Source organism: Lepeophtheirus salmonis, chromosome 3 (genome assembly GCF_016086655.4).
Source record: "Lepeophtheirus salmonis chromosome 3, UVic_Lsal_1.4, whole genome shotgun sequence".
NCBI classification, from domain to species: domain Eukaryota; kingdom Metazoa; phylum Arthropoda; class Copepoda; order Siphonostomatoida; family Caligidae; genus Lepeophtheirus; species Lepeophtheirus salmonis.
The window spans coordinates 31,856,704-31,877,612 of NC_052133.2; the positions used below are offsets into that span (position 1 = coordinate 31,856,704).

Here is a 20,909-nt window from a genome sequence, read left to right on the forward strand (position 1 = left end):
CAATAAGGATAATCAATACTGCTATGCATACATATATTTTATTGATTAATATAGTTCTAAGTAATTTTGCCGAATAATTGTTCGCCTCTGGCAACTTTGCCGCTTTTTTATGTTTTTATATTATCAGTTCGAACTTACATTTTAGTAATTATTGTTAAATCATTATTTTCTTTCTATAGATGGATTTTTGTAGATTTCGTCAAGCCCCAACTAAGATTATGACTCATAAGGTTCCACTAGTCAATGAGTTAATAAATAGACTCATTATGTGTGACTCCTTAATCATTCTTCTTTATGAACCCTATTTCTTTTTTATTTTCTCACTATTGGATTTTTCTCTTCATCTTCGGATCTATAACTGAGATACAGCAGTAAAGACTAAAAGTAAAGTGTTCTATTCTCAATGACTTCCTGAAAGAAAGACGAGTCTTTCTTTCAGGTAACCCCTATGTTAGTTTTAAAAAGTTTCTGGAGAATCTTGTATTAATATTGTACTCCAAATGAATACAATATCAATGTTAGGGGTGCATACTATAAAGTTTGAATTGTCTATTGGTTGGGAATTGCCAATAGGAGGAGGGTCTAATCTCCGTCTACGCTGATGTTGCTGCAGACGTTCAATGGTCAACCTGACTCATTGATAAAAAGGCTGAACAGTCCTTAAATTTCAGGTTAGGTCATTGTAAGGGAGTTGAATGGTACCTGGTACTGTTCAAGATGAAAGCTTCGATGGTTTCTAGTAGTTTCGCTCTGAAAATTATAGACTCTTCGGAAACCGTTATATTTTTTGTTGGACCGATATAATTCGGTCAAACAAAAAAGCTTGGTCTGGACCGGTTTCATATTAAATTTGGTCTAGATCGTTCCAAAGGAAAAAAAAATTTGGTATAGTTTGGTCCCAAAAAAATATGTCTAGACCGATTTTACAAATAATTTTTTTTATAACATGACATGAAATGTTTTTTCAAGTACAATGACGTTATACACAGTTTAAACAGAGATATATTTTCTAGAACTTATCGTTTACTTTTCACTTTTTTTAAAGCACATGAATGGCAGTTGATTTAAATACAAAATTAGTGTCTCATAATATATGAGACTGAAAAAAATTGGTCCATAAATTGAGACCGAAAAAAAATCGTTCCATAAAGTGAGACTGGATCAAAATCGGACTACTAAGTGAGACCGAAAAAAATCGATCCACGGTTAGCAACCGCGGTCTGGACCGAAAAATGAGTCCAAATCGGTCTAAAAAAATCAATTAAGACAGAACCCCCAAAAAAATTGGGTCTGGACCGAGTCTCGACACTAGTTTCTAGGTAAGAGATTATGAGATTTTTCAAACAATCAACTTTGGTTCCTTTTAATGACTATTTGGAAAGAAGGAACATCAACAATGGAGCATTTAACATATAACAATAATTTTTTTTATTTTCGCCATTTTTTTTTAAGCTTAAAATTTTATCTTTTATACGATGTGCGAGGCTTTTTCAAAAAGTTTATATTTAGTTCTGAATAAAATTACGTAAAGTTCGAACATTTATCATAAAAATGTAAAAAGGCGATGAATATTTTATGCAGCCAACTCTCGAAGAGGTAAAATTATCTCATCCGAAAATTCATTCTAAAACTTTGTGCGCGGCGAAAATTTTCACGGACAAAATTACCCGTCACGGGTTCACATATATATATACACTGTATATTAGAGTGGGTCGAAAATATGAATTTTAGAAATCAATGAAAAGATGGGTATCGGGAAAATTTGTAATAGAAAAGGCTAATTCATGCCAAATTTTAGGACTATTAAATTTGGTTTTGGAGGTTCCAAATTAAGTTAAAACTTAATTTATACAAATTTTTGGATTTTAAACATTTTTACCAACTATGATTAAATATCTAAACTGAAATCAACAAAATTATATTTTTGAAAAAAAAAATTAAAACTTTACCTCTTGGAATCAAATACACTTTTAGTAAATGAAGCCCTAGTTATTTATCCCTAAAATGAACTTCCTTGGCGTAAAAATAATTGAAAATTCAAGGTATTATTCCTTACCCAAAACATATTGGGATTTTTAATCTTTAAATGGAATATTCTCAGGATTGGATGATCGCAAATAACATATAATAGTATATTAAAAATTTACACAAATTTTTGCAATGAATAAATTCAATTTTTTTCCTCAAAAATTGTCTCAAACCTTTAAAAAGACTAAAAATATTCAAAAATTGAAATCAAAAAATTCTCGAAAACCATGTTTGATATGAAATAACTATTTAAAAATTTATAATCAATAAACAAAATACTACTACAATTGAATTTAGAATTAAAAAGATATTTGTTTTTTGATTGTGGAATCTAATTGTTTAAGTTTTGTTCTAATCAGAAAAAATTTAAAGGTTTTACAAATCAAACTTTGTATTTCTATTAAATATTGTATTATTTTAATCTCTAGGCATCAAGTGCGAAACAATAATCTTTATATAATGTTTCCTATCATAATAATGACTCATTATCATCAATGCTTAATAAATAGTAAAATCTCATAAAAATTAGTCTTTGCAATAGAGTAAATGAGATAAGTCATCTTCACAAAAAAAAATTAGTTATCTTCATAAAAAAACTAAGGTACATCGGGCTCATATATTAATACATTATTTCCCGATACTCCATTTTCAAAATAGTTCATTCGACCCTCTCAAAACGACCCACCCTATAAAGTTTACATTTTGAAATCCAATTACCACCAGTTGTTTTTTTGTGTAGAATGTCCATGAATAAGTTCCTTAGTATCATTCATCATTTAGACTTTATCTTTCCGTTTCAATGTGAGTTTCTTTTGTATTAGTCGTTTTATTTTAAAAATGCAAAATTTGATTATTTCTATAAACTTAGAGGAAACTAGCCAAAAAATAAAATTAGAGATGGGAAAAAGGGTCCATCTTGCAGTGACCGTAATAAATAAATTAATATGGTCGCTTTGAGAAACGATATATCTGCTGGCATAGATCCCTATAAACGGGTATGCTCCTATATCGCTAATACTTTAGAATTTTCAAAACAGGGAGGAATAGTTAATAAGATCATTCATATCTTACTCTCATCAACATATAGTTGTTTTTTAAATTTACGCTCACCGCAATTTGAACAATCTTGCCATCATTTAACATAAGTATACAATGGCGTTAGACAACAATGCTCAAAGATCCATAAGAATAGAAAGCTCTGAACCTATGTCGGTTTAAGATGTTTGTGTGACTTTTGTAGATCGGCAAGAGAAGGTGGAGCGAGATATACGGTAAAATTAAATTAAGACACTTATTAACATCAGCTGTATGTTATATGATTTTTATAGGAAAGATAATGTATGACTGCTCTAAATATGAGAACCTCCAATATTAAAATAGCTTTAGTGAAAGGAGAAAACCATAAATGCATTTATTAAAAAAAACAATTTGATTAAGAATTTTAGTACAAGTTTTTAACAAAGGAGATTGAAAAAGTTATTAAATACATTTTCAGAGGGAAATGATCTTAGAAATAATTAATAAAAATTGGAAAAAAAGAAAAATATTAACAACTGTATTTACTTTTTTAATCATACATTTGTAATTTTCTCCTTTTAAACTTATTTACCTAGACTTTGCCAATCAGCCCAGATGCACCCCACATTCCATATTTTTTTTTAGTCAAGTTTAAATAAAAACAAGACAAATTTAAATTTGATTTCAATAGAGAAGATTCAAAATTCAATTGAATAATTTAATTGGGTCTTTAAAACCAATTTCGATTAGAAAGCTTACTCAATAAGGACCGAGCAGATCTTTCCTTGAAAATGGATCCACATATTCTAAAAACTGAACTTCTTCATACTTTCAATCATTTAAGTAATAATTTTATGGATTTTTTTTTTCTGGGTTCATTTGACGTATTGACCTTAAATTCATAGTTACGTACCTGTAAGTATATTCATAAGAAAAATAAAGACTTATTTTATTCTAAAAATTATATAAATATATTCTTAAGAGTGTTTAAGGCATGAATGAATAGAGTTGTAAAAAATATGACTTAAAACGCGTGTAGTTTTTGTTTTTAGTTGGTGCTTGAGTAAGGATTTTATTTCATTTTTTTTATAATTTTTTTTTTTTTTTCAATTCTGTAGGCAATAACATCTAAGTAAACAGTTTGTTTGGTCCTAAAAGACAAAGAGTAACACTGAGGATGTCTCTAGGAGTTATAAGTGTAAGTCTTTGTTGGACTCCGAGTAGAGCTAAGAATCGACACCAGAAAAATTTCTGTCTTTTTCCTTGTCAGATATGGAGTGGGATTTGTGTACATTTCATTTTTTTATAGTGGCTTGCAGCTAATATAATAAAACGTCATGATAGCTAAGCTGCTCTCGTTCCAAACATTTATCAAACTCTCAGAGTTACCTTATTAATTAAGGATAATTTTTTTGTAAATATCAACCGGTCCAATGATTTACAACTCTGTGAATGAAAGTGTCATTTCGTACATATATAGTACAGGGGGTCCCCTGTTATCGGGATTTTCGGAAAGTAAAAAATCTGCGTTATATGAAATTCGTATTGTACAAGGACTTATTTAGTACTAAAACCTGTAAAATAGAAAAAAATATTTTTTAAAGTCCACTTTGTACTATATCTTCTTTGTATTTTTAGTATGGGTCGGACTGTATAAAAGTTTTATTTATCATAACTTATTGGAAATAATGTATGCCAAGATACTTGTACAAAATTCTAAAATTGATACTTTATTGGGTATTTACTTGATTTTGAATCAGGTAATTTTGATATTGTAAAATTTATATAATTGCAACTTCACCAATATTTTACTTTTTAATTGCAAGTATGTATGTTAAGTAATGACCAAAAGTTTTAAGTCTATGTATCACATCAAATACTTACAGCTGCAAAATTATTGGCTTATATTATATAAATATATAGTTATAATATGAACAAACTCATCAACAAATACAAAAATTATGTTTATCCGAATATATAGTTTTCATAATTTTTTATCATAATATAAAAAACTGCAATATGAGAGGAATAAACCGCAATATACAGGGAGTCAGAATAATTTAAAAGACCGCGGTATGCGAAATCCGTGGTGTTTGAAACTGGGTTATGCGGGACCTCCTTTACACTAAACTGTGTTATTAGAATTTCATTCGATGCATATAAAAAAATATCTGAGTTTCTTTGTGATGTCAATTTTCTAACAAATTAAATTAATGGATGTAAGTATTATAATTCATTCTAATAAGTATATGGTCATGTAATGAAGTATCTCAATAATAATTATGAGGTGCATTTATTTGTGAATTGTTTTAAGATTGTACTACACATATAGAGTGTCCCTCACATAAACCTTCAGCACAATCAATGCAATAATTAGTTATATATATATATATATTATAATATTAATTCTGATGAATTCATTAAGTTATTATTCGTTGTACCCATAAGTTTATTCATTTTTTTTCTAATAAAAATATTAATTTATTCATAACATTATGGTTAATATTATTTTCCTTAAATTAGGTTTATCGATGTAAGAGTTGTATACACATTTAAAGAGCCATTATATTTGTTATTGAATAGTTATCATTCATTAGACAAGACAACAAAATATCAAATCCTTTGGATTTGATACGGCTGCAATAGACCATGTGATGCCACTCCTAAAAAATCAATAATATAAGTGACATCCCCGGCCGTTATAGATTGTAACGTATATTGTGCCTTTATGTATAGCCACATATATTTGGTTCAAGCTAAAGTAATTTATGAAATAATGTAAGTCCCAAATCACAGCTCAATAGGGAAAATATTTATTTATTTGGGAACAAAGAAACCACTGATGTGATTTTGACATGCGTCTACACTGAAGACACCATTTATTTCTACGAACTTTTCATAATATAATCTTCAAATCACAACAATTTTCTCTGTCAAAATATATAGGTTCTGTGATTTAAGTTTTTTTTGTTTTTTGGGATGGAAAATACAGTAATGAGATTTTCACATTTTCAAAGTTTCATTTATTAAGGCATTCACAATTCTAAAGATAAGACATATTTTCAATCACAGAATCTCTTTATTTTAAAAGCGAAAGTTGTTGTGGTTTGAAGATCATAATATGGAGAAATCTTAAAAATACATTTAAAAGATGGTTTATGGGCACATGCATGATGGTTGTGGTAAACCATATTAAGACTTCAAAGAAATTATACTAAGTCCAGAACAAATGAAAGAAAATATATCTTGTGTTATCCAAAGCTATAAAAAAATATTGGAGAAATGCACCTCTTAGCTTGAGGAAATTCCCATGGCTACATAGAAACATTTCCTCTTTCAAGATGGCGCTTTTTAAAAAACCACAAATGCCGTTACTTTATTATTTTCTTTCATGACGTATGCAATATTCTTTTCCTTTCGTAGAAATAGCCCTGTTAATTTTAAAATAGTAAATTCATGGAGGTTACGAAGTCTATTAAAGAATTTTACATGACACTCTAAACATCCCCTAGAGGACAAAGAATCCAACTATATTTGGCCAAATATTAATCACATGGTCCTCACATTGTCAATTAGTTTGTTGTTTTACTGTTATTTATTCAGATTCCTATAATTTAACTGTTTTTGACAACGAGGCCAAAACTTTAAGGAGTTGAGACTGAGACGAGATTTCCGAAATTAGTCTTGAGACCGATATTGGAATCATGTCACTGATTAGTTGAGTTGTGCTATTGATGATATTTATAATTTTGCATTAATGGTTCTATGTATGACTGTACAATATAACTCTTATGTAGATATCCCAACATTATAATCAATAATTCATATACCAGTAGAAGTTTATGTAATTAATTTTATCCTTTAAGAATATCGTTAGTACAAACTATATTATTTTTTATTCAAATAAATGCATTTTTCCCCTCTTCTTTACTTTCCTCCAGTTTTAAGAATAATACATCTTTCGTTACTCGATTTAATACCCTCCGCAGAGGTAGATCCTCGGCTCATCCATACTCTCCGGCCGCTAGTTATTCATCCAATAAACTCCATCCTGCAAATAGCTCTAACGATAATCTTAGCACGAATGAAGAGCCGTCTCACGAACTTCATCGCGACTCATCAGACTCTAGACTCGGGAAAAAGAGTAGTGATGGTAAGTTAACCGAACCCTCATTTTTGATACTCTCTTCTTTTTTCTCTTTAAAATCACAAGAGAAGTGAAAACACGCACATTTTCAAGCGTGTAAAGATAGAATTTACAAATTTGCTTTTACAATCATAATAACTTGTTCAAGTAGGTGGGTCAATTCTATAATTGCACGCTTAAAAATGCGTCCATTTTCACTTCTTTAATAATCACTTATTCAATTACATACTTTTCATTTGCGTATATTATCATTTATCTTCTTGAACTTTAATTTGTATTATTCATTTCTCTAGCTATAATTTATTTATACTACTCAAGGCTTCTTATTCTTACGTGTGAATTATTGTGTTTTGTAATAAACAAAAGTTAAGACTAAACTTAGCATTAGATAACATAATCCAAAAAGCTATCAGACATATAACGTGTGTTATTTTTAAAAATACTTCATAATCAAATAAATAAACATAATTTAATATATTTATAACACATAGTTGGTATAAAATGGCGAAATTTCGTCATTATTAAGAGTAAAAAAACAGTCCATCTAAAAAAAAGGAATGGTATGATGAGCAAATACATTTGATGATTTGCTTTATTATATATAAGAATGGTAAATATACAACCATTTATTATTTTATATGTGTAATTAAAGAAACTCTAAGGAAAACCCGGTAAACAAATCAGCGGGGAAAAAATTATCACCTTAAAATTATGATTGCATTAAAATAAACAATGTGTGTTATTTTCATATTTTGAATCGTGTCATTGTTACAATGGGATTTTTTAGATAAACAATACTGTTCTATTCTCTTCGTGCTCTACAAAATTCCCATCCCTTTTCATTTTTTAATCGAGGTTGTGTTAAAGAGAGTAGTTTAAATACATGTTTATTTGTATACTCATTCCTTAGAGTCTCTTGAGGTGTAACTAAAGGACTCAAAGAAAAAAGTGAATATGAATATTATAAAAAGAGTGTTAATTTTATTTTGTCTCTTTAATTGACTCACAATTGTCGACTAAAGTAGATTGTTCTCATTTTTGAATATGTTCAATGTACAAAATTTAATTCCTCTACCGAATTTCAAATTAAGTACAATTATCGACTTAAAAATAAAGATTTAATAAATAATATATGTAACAAAAAAATATTATACATTTTATGACTCAATTTAAACGAGTGGGCTTTTTCTAGTAATAAATTCTTTTTTTTATGAGGGGAGGTTAGAAGTTTTTCATGACAGCATAAATTTTTAATGTCCATTCTTTTCGTAGAGTCCTTTAGCTGTAACTATAAAAGTTTTAAACTTCAACATTGCGTTTTATTAAGTTTAAATTTACAGATTTATCTGTGCAATAAACCAGTGCCGGTTTTATATTAAAGGGACTAATTGAAATAAATTAAATTATATATGGCTTTTTTTATTCATGCAATAATTGTGATGATGTATATATATTTTTTTTTTGAAAATATAACTGATATTTTTTTTAAAGTTTAATTTTAAATCAAACCATGTTTTAAATTTCCTTGTATTTTTTCCCCCCTTATTTTTCCTTAATGGAGATAAAAAATCTATTTTTCAAATTTTACCAGTTCAAAAAAAAAGATTGTTTACAAAGTCAATATAATAAGATATTTTTTCACAAAAAGTGAATGGATTACATTTTTATTATTCAATTAATTATCTTTCATTTCTAATAATAAATCATTGTTAATTAAATCAATTTCGAAAAAATCATAGTGACAATATGTAAAAAAGATACATATATTGTATTTTAAGGCCAAATCAAATAAAGACTTAATTTTTTTTTAAATATAGTATTTTGAATACATTTATTCTATTTTCATATAAGAGGGTATGTTCAATATTCCTTCATTTTTTTTATTATACCAATGAAGGTCGGTTATTTATTAAGCACAAATTTATAATTCAATGAATTTTCCACTCCAAAGTTTTCATTTTTTTTATTTTTAGAGTTCTATTTTAAAAAATCGAAGACCTTATTCTTTGAAAAATTAAAAAAAAATTGTTAAAATTTTTTTTTCAGCTAACTAGTATATTTTTTATGATACGATATACTTGCCTACAATTTATGCGGTTTACGATATCAAATTAATAAAAATGTTCATTTTATCATATTTAAAGCCTCAAAACTCAGAGTTGGCTTGAGTTATGGATCCAAAATTTTATTTTTAAGATGTTCTACTGTCAGTAATAATGCACAACTAATTTTAATCCAATCCGTTTTCTCATAAAAAAATTTTATTGAATGATCGAAATGCATAATTGGTATTTAATTCAAGTTTAAAATTCACATTATCAATTAAAAAAATTAGCATCACTATTCTCAAATACATTTTCATACATTATTAATGCTTAAAGAACGATAAAAATAAAGAATTCTTATCTTTAATAGTGGACTAGGTTTTTGTTTTTACATTTTAGTGCAAATCTTGTACTCGGCTTTCTGTACCCCGTCTACACTAAAACCGGCACTGCTATATTTAATCTTTTTTTATATACATTTATATAGTTTTAATGATAAAATGAGTTTGATTCGTTCATATACTCACTCATTGGAACAAACTATGTGTACTTGATTCAAATACTTGTGTGGTTTTTTTAATTACACATTTATTTAAATATATATTTTATTTTTAAAGAGAACCCCGCATTATCTAACAAGTTATTTACATTATTTAATTAGTATTGACTTCTCTGAGTACGAATATAGATATATTTTATATAATAAAACTAAATTATTGCTTATACTCAAATCAGGCCTTTTTAAATTGAAATTTAACTTGGAAATAATGAAGGCGGAAACTTGACTCCATATTGTGAATTGATGGTGGTTAAAAAATTAGTGATAGAGTCTTTCATAGCAACCTCAGTGATCCTACAGGCCAGAAAAGTATAAGGTTAGCCATTTAAATTTGACAAAAATTTACAATAGCTTTGACCAGTACCACAAAAGGAATACTTTATAAATGAAACGCGCACTCTTTTTTTTTTTTTACCTACGAAAGGTTATTTTTAGTTTATAATAGTAATTAAATCAAAGGAAAATAAAAATATAAAACTATGTAATGAATGTCTTAAGTAATTAAAAATTATTTTTAGGTTGATCTTTTTATCGTATATTATCAGAATAATAGTTATTATATAAGGTTATTTTAATTACAGAAGACATTCATTACATGCTTGTTATTTTAATTATTTTGCTAATAGAATCATAGCCCTTATTTTGTCAAAAAAAAAAAATGTAAGGCGCTCCATGTATAGATGACTCCTTATACCACATAGTAGTATAATTCTGAACAATAGAGAAGCGACTCAGACCTTTTGAATAAGACCCAAAGTACGTGTTAGATACTGTGAAATTCTCTTTAAGACATATTATGTATGTATATATTCTTTAATTAAGGAAGAGTTCGACCGTAATGTTTTTCTTTTCTACAGCATCTCGAGTTAATTCTCGAAACATATCCAGGAATACATCTTTAAACCCATCTCGAAATCCATCGAGAGCGGCTTCTCCTATAGTCAACATGAATTCTGACGATGCTTTTTTGCCTATAATGTTATGCAACTTGTTGCAAAAAGAATTCTCTGGACATAAGTCTCCGGCAAGAGGTGGAAGGGGAAGTAGAAAGGGTAGAAAGGGGGAGGAAGAGGAAGATGGTGACTTTGATGGTTAGTTTCTGTTTTTCATTTATTTGTCCAACAGATGCATTCCCTCCTTTTTCACACATACATACTCGTACATATGATTTGATTCTATCTCATAATTATCTTATTACATCCATCATTTACTACCGCCACCATTCATTACTTCTTTATATAGATACATACATATCTCAGTAATTATTTTAGTCAAGAAATTTTTACCCTTGAATTGAGGTGGTGTGCTCCTTTCTTTGTGTTTCTACACTTTAGTAGAAAAAACTAAGATATTGACCATAGTGATCAACTTCCGAAGAAAAACAAACAATTTTCTTCATTTTTTGTACCCACAAGGGATTTTTTCCGTTTCAGAAAAACATAAATATATATTCAATGAATGTTGAAATACACACTTTGCAAACTATAATCTAACGTTTTATTCTTTCACTTTGATCTTTCAATTCCAATAACAGTAAAATATATGTAGATTTAAAAAAAAGTAACAGAAAAATTTCTGATTAAAGAGGTCATTTGACCCTTTATCGATTTAAAGCAATCAAGGGTACATCATCTCAAGATAAAGGCAAAAAAGTTCAAATTTTGTAATAATATTTAAAAGCATTGCTTATTGGAAGATTTGCTGCCTATATAATTATAATTAAATAAATAGAATGTAGTTTTTGTTTAAAATTGAATTTTTATATCCGTTAATTTGCTAGTAAAAACAAATTTTCACTCAATTACAATCAACAATTTACATATTATATTGTAGAAAAGTTGATAAAATCATTTATGTACATATATTCAAAATACACTACCACATTGTGGTAAGATAAAGAGAGAACAATTAGAAAGCTATTTGCTAATCAAATTAATTAATGTTCATGTTTAGCAAGAAAAAAAGAATGTCAAAAAATAATTCTGTGAAATATTTATTAAATATTACCTACAATTTACCTCATAACTTATTTACTTACAAAGTTCAATCAGTTTTTAATATTTATATCAGTGCTTCTCAAACTTTAAGACTTGTGCTTCCATTAAATAGTATATGTATCATATATTATTTTTATCACTAGAGCGTAACGTTGTTTTTGAAGATATAGCCAACAAATACCCCTTTCTTAATTTTGAAATCCGATCCATCCAGCAACAAAAAAAAATCAACTGTAAGTGATGAACGGGCTAATTTGTGATGGAGCTGTAGGTTGTATAATTGTGTAATACACAACACAACCCGAAGGCTAAAAGCCCACTTGAAATGTGCTTATCACTAGAATATGAAAAACCTTAACCCAGTTTATTCTTCAATATGTGTTTAACGATATGATTCATTATAAAATTATGATGAAGTACTGATATTATGAAATAATTAAATGCAGAATTTCTTGGAAATCCTAGGATCTCAGTAATGACCACTAATATACTCGTATTTATACTTAATCATCTAATAGCATACAGATCATGTTTGATCAAATTAATGAGAATACTCTATTTGAGTAATTTGACATTTTTTAGGTTAAAACTTTTCGTAGATGGTATTGAATATATATGAGTAATGCATCAAATCTAAATTTCTATGATCTTAGAAATGGACAAAAAGGATTATGATTTCAAAAAATCCGAAAACTCTAACGACGCATTAAACTAGTGGGCGTCTGATGCAAATATTTTGAAGCCTACAGTTTGAGAAGCGGTAGATAATATAATGAATAACTATTATAAATAAATCATTAATAACAAAAAACCAATGATTAGGATTTAAATATTTTGCAGAATTTGACACCATTACTGTAAATTTGTCATTGTATTTATCCATCATTTTTGACCCCAATTAGCAACCAATCATCATTTTATTTTCTGGTTTAAACCTCGTTACACAAATAAATACCACCTTTGCATGCTCGTTCTTTATTCTTCATCTTCACTGCACACAAAAAAAACATAACATCCCTCATATCTAAATTATAATCAAAGCACTTATGATGAATCCAATGTGATTTTTGTTTTGACGCAACAACAACACCACCCAATCAAAACACTCTGTTTTTGTTTTGTTCTTGTTTTCTATCTAGTCAATTATATATAAGTATCTATAAATGTGCTTGTGTTTTTGTTATTGAATTTTTTATTACCTTGATTCTGTAAAAAGAAATAATGCAGTTTTTTGTTTTTTTTAATAGAAATCAAGAGACGCATTAGTAGTAGGTTATTTATCCCATTTAATATGCGAATAATTGTTTGCATCTATTTACAACCGTGGAAAGCAAGGACCATTGAGCCTCAAAATAAATAAGCCAATCAACGATAAATGCAAACTTGTGTTTAAATATTAGAGTATTCAAAATTGAGGGATTTCCTGTCTGTAAATCAATTGCCCTCTTCTGAACTAGATCAAAACAATACTTCACTTAATAATTGAAAACAGTGCGTTTGATAATGATACTTAAATTAAAAGCAATTATAAATAGATACATGACTCATTTTTTTGTAATAGACAAATATGCAGTGTATTCTACCTTCTCCAATAACATTATATCTCCATTATTTTTTTCTAGTGTAATGAAAATTATGATTCACCTAAAAACCAAGGATGATCCATTTTATTGATGACCTATAAAGTCATGTTGGGGACTTTCAATCAAGTTTTACAATTTTAATACTATATTTTTTTAATAGTTTCGTCTTGAACTTTTTAAGGGGGGGTAGGTATTTATTAGCAACTTTGGCGGATGAAAGATTATTCTGAATAGTAATTTGTTTGATTTATTAATTATGATGCTCAATCGTTGATTTAACGTACTTATTTATAGAGATGTGAAAATTGTCTAAGTCTTGCAAGCATAACTTAAAAAAAAAGGTATATACTGGCATCTTGCAGGATATCAGTGCCTGCAAAAATTATTTCTCCCAATTGTGAAAACATAAACGTACTATATCATCAAAGAAAAATATATTTTTGAATAATAATCTCTCTTAGCAGATACGCCTTATCTCAAAATTACGCTATTTTTATATTATACGCTCAGGCGCGATTTTTAAACTTTTCACATCTCAATTTATTTGTGCATATTATGTCAATACTTGCACCTTTTTTTTTTTTTTTTTGTGGAAGTAATCATCATTAAAGCCAATGTAACCCCAACGCAAGTTTCATTTCCGTTAGTTTACATAGTCTTATGGAACTTTCATTGAAGGTCATAATTTTTTTATCACATACTTTTCAAATTTTCTTTTCCCTGCCGTCTTGAAAATCTTGTACCCCATAGAGAAATAAATACATAGAGATGACGAAAAGTTTTCAATTGCCAGAATGAACATCAGCTATTACAAAAAGTAAAAATAAAGATACATTGAGATGCAAGTGCCACAACATAAGTACATATTTCTATTAAGATTCTTCTTAAGCTGCCTGAGAGTTGGCAACGGACACGAGAACAACTGCTAGATATTTTTTCTAAGTTAGTTATTATGGAATTAATTGCTTTGACTTATGAGCTTCGTCAATAAATAAATTTACCTCGTACGTCAAAGTATTACGCTATATTTTTTTTTATCTCTGAGTATGAAGGTGTTTTATAAATGCACCGAATATTACAAGTTGAAAAGATTTGCCGATAAAAAAAAGATTATTTAACTTCAAAATATGCCTCCGAATCGATATTTTAGTCAATAAATGTGATTTAAAAAAGGGGCATTAATGGTCAAATCTACTGCAATTAAAAAAATCTAATGACTGCTTACGTGTTCTATGAAGGAAACAACAATAACAAATTTAGGTTGTAGCTACGTACAAATTTGCTGTTGTATAGTTTTATGAATGTAAAAGAACAAACAAATGTGACGTCATTCTACACCCTTTTTTCAGATGTTATTTTTGGTTAATAATTCGTGGATTTTGTCGTCTCTTTGTATTTCTTTCACAATGTTATATCCTAATTTAGCAGATTTGACAACAAAAAAAAACATAAAAACAAAAATTATCTCTCATTCTTGCACAATTATGGTCTTGTATACAGTCTACTCATTTGTGTATCCTTTGCTTCTTTGTAGAGAGTATTCATTTGTTTAAAACTTTTTTGTAAATATTAAATTGTCTTTATTTAGTGCATTTAATATAAAATGAAGTCTATTTAGTCATTCCCTTAATAGTACAATCTATGTACATATGTGTACAAATATTTATTAGAAAATATTTCATTTAAAAAAAAACTTGTGAACACATTTTTACTCATGGGTTCAGATGGTGTATTCTTGATTACTTTTACAACGAGAATAATAATAATAATCTTAATAGTACAAAATGTTTGTTTTTGTGTCCACAAAGAAAAGTATTAACTATATGCACTATCAATAAACCTTAGCAGCTTAATAAATATATATAAATGTTTTTTTCAGGAACAAATCATATATGACTTTTAAAATATTAGCTTTTTTAAGATCTTATTTATATTTAAAAAAGAAGGAAGTCTTCGCGTTACGACTAACTTCAATTTTATTATTATACTCCAAAATAAGAAATTTATTAGAATTTTATAGAAAAGGTAAGTTTTTGTTATACTTTAGTACTTACAAAGCATTCTGATTCTAAAAAGATACAAAATAGTTTTTCAAAAATGAATTTGAAAACATGTATCCACAATACCCTAGACTATATGCTTTTTCTTTTAATTAGATATTTCTAGGCGAAACATATAATTAATTATGTAGATATTGGGAAAAAATTCTTTGTGAGCCATAAAAACAGTAATTTTGAGTTATAAGGGTCATTTTCAGGTTTTCCAGAGTAAAAGCAGTCAAAAGTACGCCTTCTTAATCAATGGGTAAAAAAAGTTGAAATTTTGTTCACAAGAGTAATCTATTGTTAGATAATATAAAAACGACGTTAATATTCTAGGTACTGTATTTGAATCATTGTATGGATCCTACATTTATTTATCACTGATTATGAACTTGTACATAAATAAATCATACTTTAACATTTTATAATTTTTACTGTTTATAAAAAATTAATAACAAGATTCACTCACTCGCTCAATCCGCACGTTTTGTTTCGAATTGTTCTTCACTTGCTATCCTGGCGTACATATTTTCGTGTGTGTGTGTGTGTTTGTCCGTGCTAAAAAGGGCTACTTGATAGCTTACACATATGATTAAGAAATATTATACCTAAAGATGGGAGTATTGTCTAAATTAAATAAAAAAGTATATTTTGTTAGGAGCAAAATATGAATGCTCTTATTAATTATTCCTCCCTAAAGCTTTAAAGTAATGTGACAAAACGAGTCTGTTACAGATTTAAGTTTGCCCTTAAACATTTTCTCACAGAATTGTTCGCTTCTCATGGTACTGCAAATTTACTCACGTTATCATTTTCTCTCATGACATTTGCAACTTTTTCTTCCGTTTACAGAATTAACCATGTTAGTAGAGTTAAAAGTCTAAATTCATTGAGTTTTCAATCATTCAAGTATACTCCACGCCCCTAGTGGACTAAAAAATGTCGCTTACACCACTACTTTGTGCAAATATTGATAACGTGGTCTTTGCTTTGCCACTTGGCTTATATTTTTACAATAGCTTTTTTAGAAATTCCAACTTATTATCAAGTAAAGAGCACTTTAGTTTAAAGTGATCGCTGTGGGCAGAAATTTCTTCTCTTAAAGTGACCACATTTTTATTATACACTCTATTGTGTAGTTTTTACGCTCATCTCAACTTAGACAATATTCCCATCCCTCATTATCCTATATACATACATACATATATTTGTCTTTGAACTCACTATTTTTCATAACTACGAATTACCTTTCTAGATGGTAACTATACATAAAATTTAAATCCCTTTGAAAATGATTTTTTTAAAGTATGTGTTGGTACAAAATATAAAATATCTGACCGGAGGAGTATATTTTTAAGATGGAGATTAAATAATAAATTAGGAAGTATAAAATTTTCTCAAAAATGCTAATGTGACAATTTATATTGATAGCAAATAAAGCTAATGAATGATTTGCACATCAGATATAAATATGTACGGAATAATGTTTTAGAGTAAAAATTTGCAAAAAAAAGAAAAAATAGACCAATAATTTTGATAAATAATTGCAATTAAACATAAATTACATCGTTGTGCAAAAAATCTATCTTACCAATTCAGAAATGTTTGTCTTTTTAATATATAAGTTTATGTTTTTTCTGATTATATTTAATTAGGTAAAAACATAATTTTCTCATGTTTTATCTTTTTTATATTGGTCAGTTTTATATTGTAGTACCACATATATCATTTTATTTTACTTATGGCATTCATGAATTATTTACACATTATCATCATTCTACTTCATTTTTTTGTTTTTATATTTTTTAGTAGGCTTACAAAATGAATTAAAAAGAAAGTTTGTACATTTTTCAATTGATATTTTTCTACTGAAGTAAACGGAATAATTTACTTTAATTTAAATATTTTACTTTATATTAATTTAATGTTGTTATACTATGATAACTGAAACAGTACGTTTTATGCTTAACAAAACTGAATATATATTATAAATGGAGAACTTAAAGTCTTATTTTTCACCTGTATATAAAATCGGGTTAACAAAAAATTATAAGTTATGAGCAATTGTCTATTTTTTATGTATTAATCTTAAATTACATAAAATTCAGGACATTTCGAAATAAAGCAATTTTTAAATTTAAATTGACAAAAAAATATATAAATTAGAACATGTGATACTTGTTTCACTTCACTTCAACTCAAAAAATGAATAGACAAAAAAATTACCCCAGGTTAATATGTTCTTTTACATAATCACATTTATTTTAGTCTACAAAGTTTACCTGACAAAAGAACGACACATTTTGAAGACCCAGTCCAATCGTCAGACAAAAATAGCCACATAATTGTTTTGACCTAGTGATAACTATGTGGATATCATCTAGCCTTGATCTGACAGTCATAACATTATGCAATTATTTAGCCCTTTAAAATTGACTTAATAATGGCCAAAAAAAACAATGACAAAAACTAATTCCGTTGTTTTTTATATGAAAAGTTTAGTTTTTCAAATATTTAATGAATGCATTGTCGTGTAAAACATTTTAAGATTGCACGGCCAGTGTTAATGAAAATATAGATGAAAAAGTAAGGACTCTTTGTGAAATTTTATAATTGCTTAATAATTTAAAAAGATTTAATAAGGTGTCTAAATCTCATAAATGGCTAATTTTCTCAATCTGCAAGTTGACTCAACAAGAAAGAGAGTTTTTGTAATCAAGATATGTTATAGTCAGGGGACTTCAATTTGTTGAATTGATATAGAACGTACAGTGTTTCAGTTTTTTATTTAAAATGATGAATATATATATATTTATTTTTTTAACTTTTAAATGAGCAGTAAAATTTGTCTTGATATGTTAAGTAAATTTCAACATATACTTTATTCCAATGTACTCTTCTATTTACTCTTCAGAAAATATGTAAGTCTATTAAAACTTAAACAAAATTATCTAATGAAGAAATGTGTACATAATTTTCAAAACTCCCCAGATATAAACATATAGTATTACTTTGCTGTATGAGCAAAACAAATTGTACATATTAATAATAAATATAAATACAGTTTTAGAAAAAAAACTCCAGTAGGAAAGCTATCAAAGAAAAACTCAACGAAAGGATTTCTATACATTTATTTCAAAAACTTATTATCGTGCTTTCTAGATTTATTATATTTTAACTTTTGAAAGTGAAGAGTTATGAACAAAAGAATGAAATACGCCCATTTGACCCCACTTTACCTTACGATATACAAATCATTTGCATCTAATCCAATTTACATATATCATCTATCAAATATATAAATTAAACATTTATTGTGACCTAATATTTTACTTAAATTACCAGAAAAGATTAAGAGAAAGTCTATGAAAGTCCAAAGCCTTTATTCACTTTTAAATTTTTCGAAAATCATTTTTTGAATGATTTTTCTAAACTACACTAGGCCTAACATTAAGACAAAATTCAAACTCATTTACAATAGACCAGTAGATTACATGATTTATTTTATAATCCTTTCGTTGATTATTCCATATGAAAGGTTTTCCTACGGTGAGTTCCCCTACAGAAAGTTTTCCTCACTCGAAACCTACAGCCTTCAATACCTCTTATTCGTAGTTTTATTTTTTGGGTTACTTTATGTTGTCATTGTTGATTTTACACTATCTTGGAAGGCCTATTATAGTATCAAGATTTTTCTTATCCTTTTTTTAATGTAAGTTGATTTTTTTTTTCATTAAATATTATTGTTATTCAGGTTCTGGTCACAAAGAAAAAAAGAAAAAAAATTACAAAATAGGCCTTTCTATGCCTAATTGCTTTATTAATAATCTTAATTTATTTTTTTCATAAATAATAGATGACGATGATGTATCACTTCAGCCAATTACTCTAACACGACAGCATCGAGGAGCTATTAGAGCCGTTCGAAAGGTAACGAGTTTATTTTCTAAATACATCATTTCACAAAATATATTGTATAATAATCAAAAAGGTTTGATTTCAGATAGTAATAATATCTTATAAAAAAGTTTCTACTCCACAAGCTCCTCAATAATATTTTTTTAAATTAATACATAGCCTAATACCGTAGCAATATTATATATAATTGCAATATAAACTTGTGAGATGTGTAACAAATCAATTCAATTAATAGAAACTGGGTGATGACACATACATATACCTATATTGATTTAGATATTCTAGGGGGCAAATGATAACATGGTGTTTAATAAATTCTAAACTTTTGAATTAACACAGTTGTATTTATTAATAATAAGCTCAGATGTGAATAGTGTAATACAAAATTAAATAATTTTAACAGTCTTGCTCTTTACATATTTAATGTGAAAATTAGTTCCTAATCAGGCTCCGCGCAACGTTTTTGGAAGTGGAGGGACCAATAACTGTAATTTTAATAGAAATATTTTTCCCTTTTATATGTAGGATGACTGAACAACTGTTCTTAATTACCCAGATAAGTCGTCTTTTTCATCTGGTCCATAGCGTCCGGAAAATTTTTATCATAAAATCTTACAATGTCGAGATCATTATGGGCTATGTCTATTTTTTATTTTATAGAGAGAGTTGGTTACCCTAATATAATGTACAATAAGGATTTTTCTGTAATAATAAAAATATATATGTATCAAAGTAAATTTAAAAAAAGGAAAGATCAAAATTACTGTTATTTTTTTTTAATGTAACTTTAGAAACAAAAGTCTTAAATTTCAACATTTCAAAATATTTATCCCTTCCAATCAAAAACACATTAATTGGGTAACATGTACTTTTTTAAAATAAAAATATAGTTACCCTAAGTATATGATAGTTGTAAATTATCAAAAATTGGGTGGGCATGGCCCTGTTGCGCCGCTCTTGTTAGTGTATTCTAACATAGAAAAGAAGATATTTTAAGATTAAGATTATTCAATTAGAATTAACTATAGCAATCATTTTTTCCAACCTCTTATTTTTCTACATCTTGCACGAATATTTAGGATCGTTTATTTTTTTTTTTTTTTTTTTTTACTGCACATTAATAATATAATTTAATATAATAATAACCACCTACAAATATTTTTAGTCAGTTTTTCGCATATGCAAGTTCTTGTAAAGCTTTTTCTACCTATATACATATAATGTACTTACATGCAAAAAAAATCTTTTAAATTTTTACTATTCAAATATTCAATGAGCATAAATACCGCAGGTTTGTATTTTGAATTATTACATATAAATAAATTTTTTAGATCAAATATATGCTTGCTCGACGAAAATTTAAAGAGGCGTTAAAGCCATATGACGTAAAAGATGTTCTTGAGCAATATAGCGCCGGCCATGTTGACCTTATCGGAAAGGTTAAATTTCTTCAATGCAGGTAGCTCTCAAAATGGTTTATATGTTAACTCTTATTTATTTATAAGTCATATATCTATTTGGTTTGTTCTGTATTTTATATTGCATCTTGTTTAAGGGATTTTATTTTGTTCTT

General features: G+C 27.5%; 1 protein-coding gene across 50 annotated transcripts in view; it reads left to right on the forward strand.

The window, feature by feature from the left end:
• Positions 1-20,909, forward strand: part of LOC121114935 (KCNQ potassium channel) — a 579,520-nt gene that overhangs the window by 530,446 nt on the left and 28,165 nt on the right. For 19 of the 50 annotated variants that reach the window (XM_071887354.1, XM_071887346.1, XM_071887328.1 and 16 more), the window contains 3 exons: positions 6,987-7,198; positions 19,275-19,348; positions 20,668-20,795. In XM_071887354.1, coding sequence (XP_071743455.1) covers positions 6,987-7,198; positions 19,275-19,348; positions 20,668-20,795 — 414 coding nt within the window. Of the gene's footprint in view, positions 1-6,986; positions 7,199-10,653; positions 10,888-19,274; positions 19,349-20,667; positions 20,796-20,909 lie in introns of all 50 variants that reach the window. The other 31 variants (XM_071887327.1, XM_071887309.1, XM_071887312.1 and 28 more) reach the window with 3 other exon arrangements.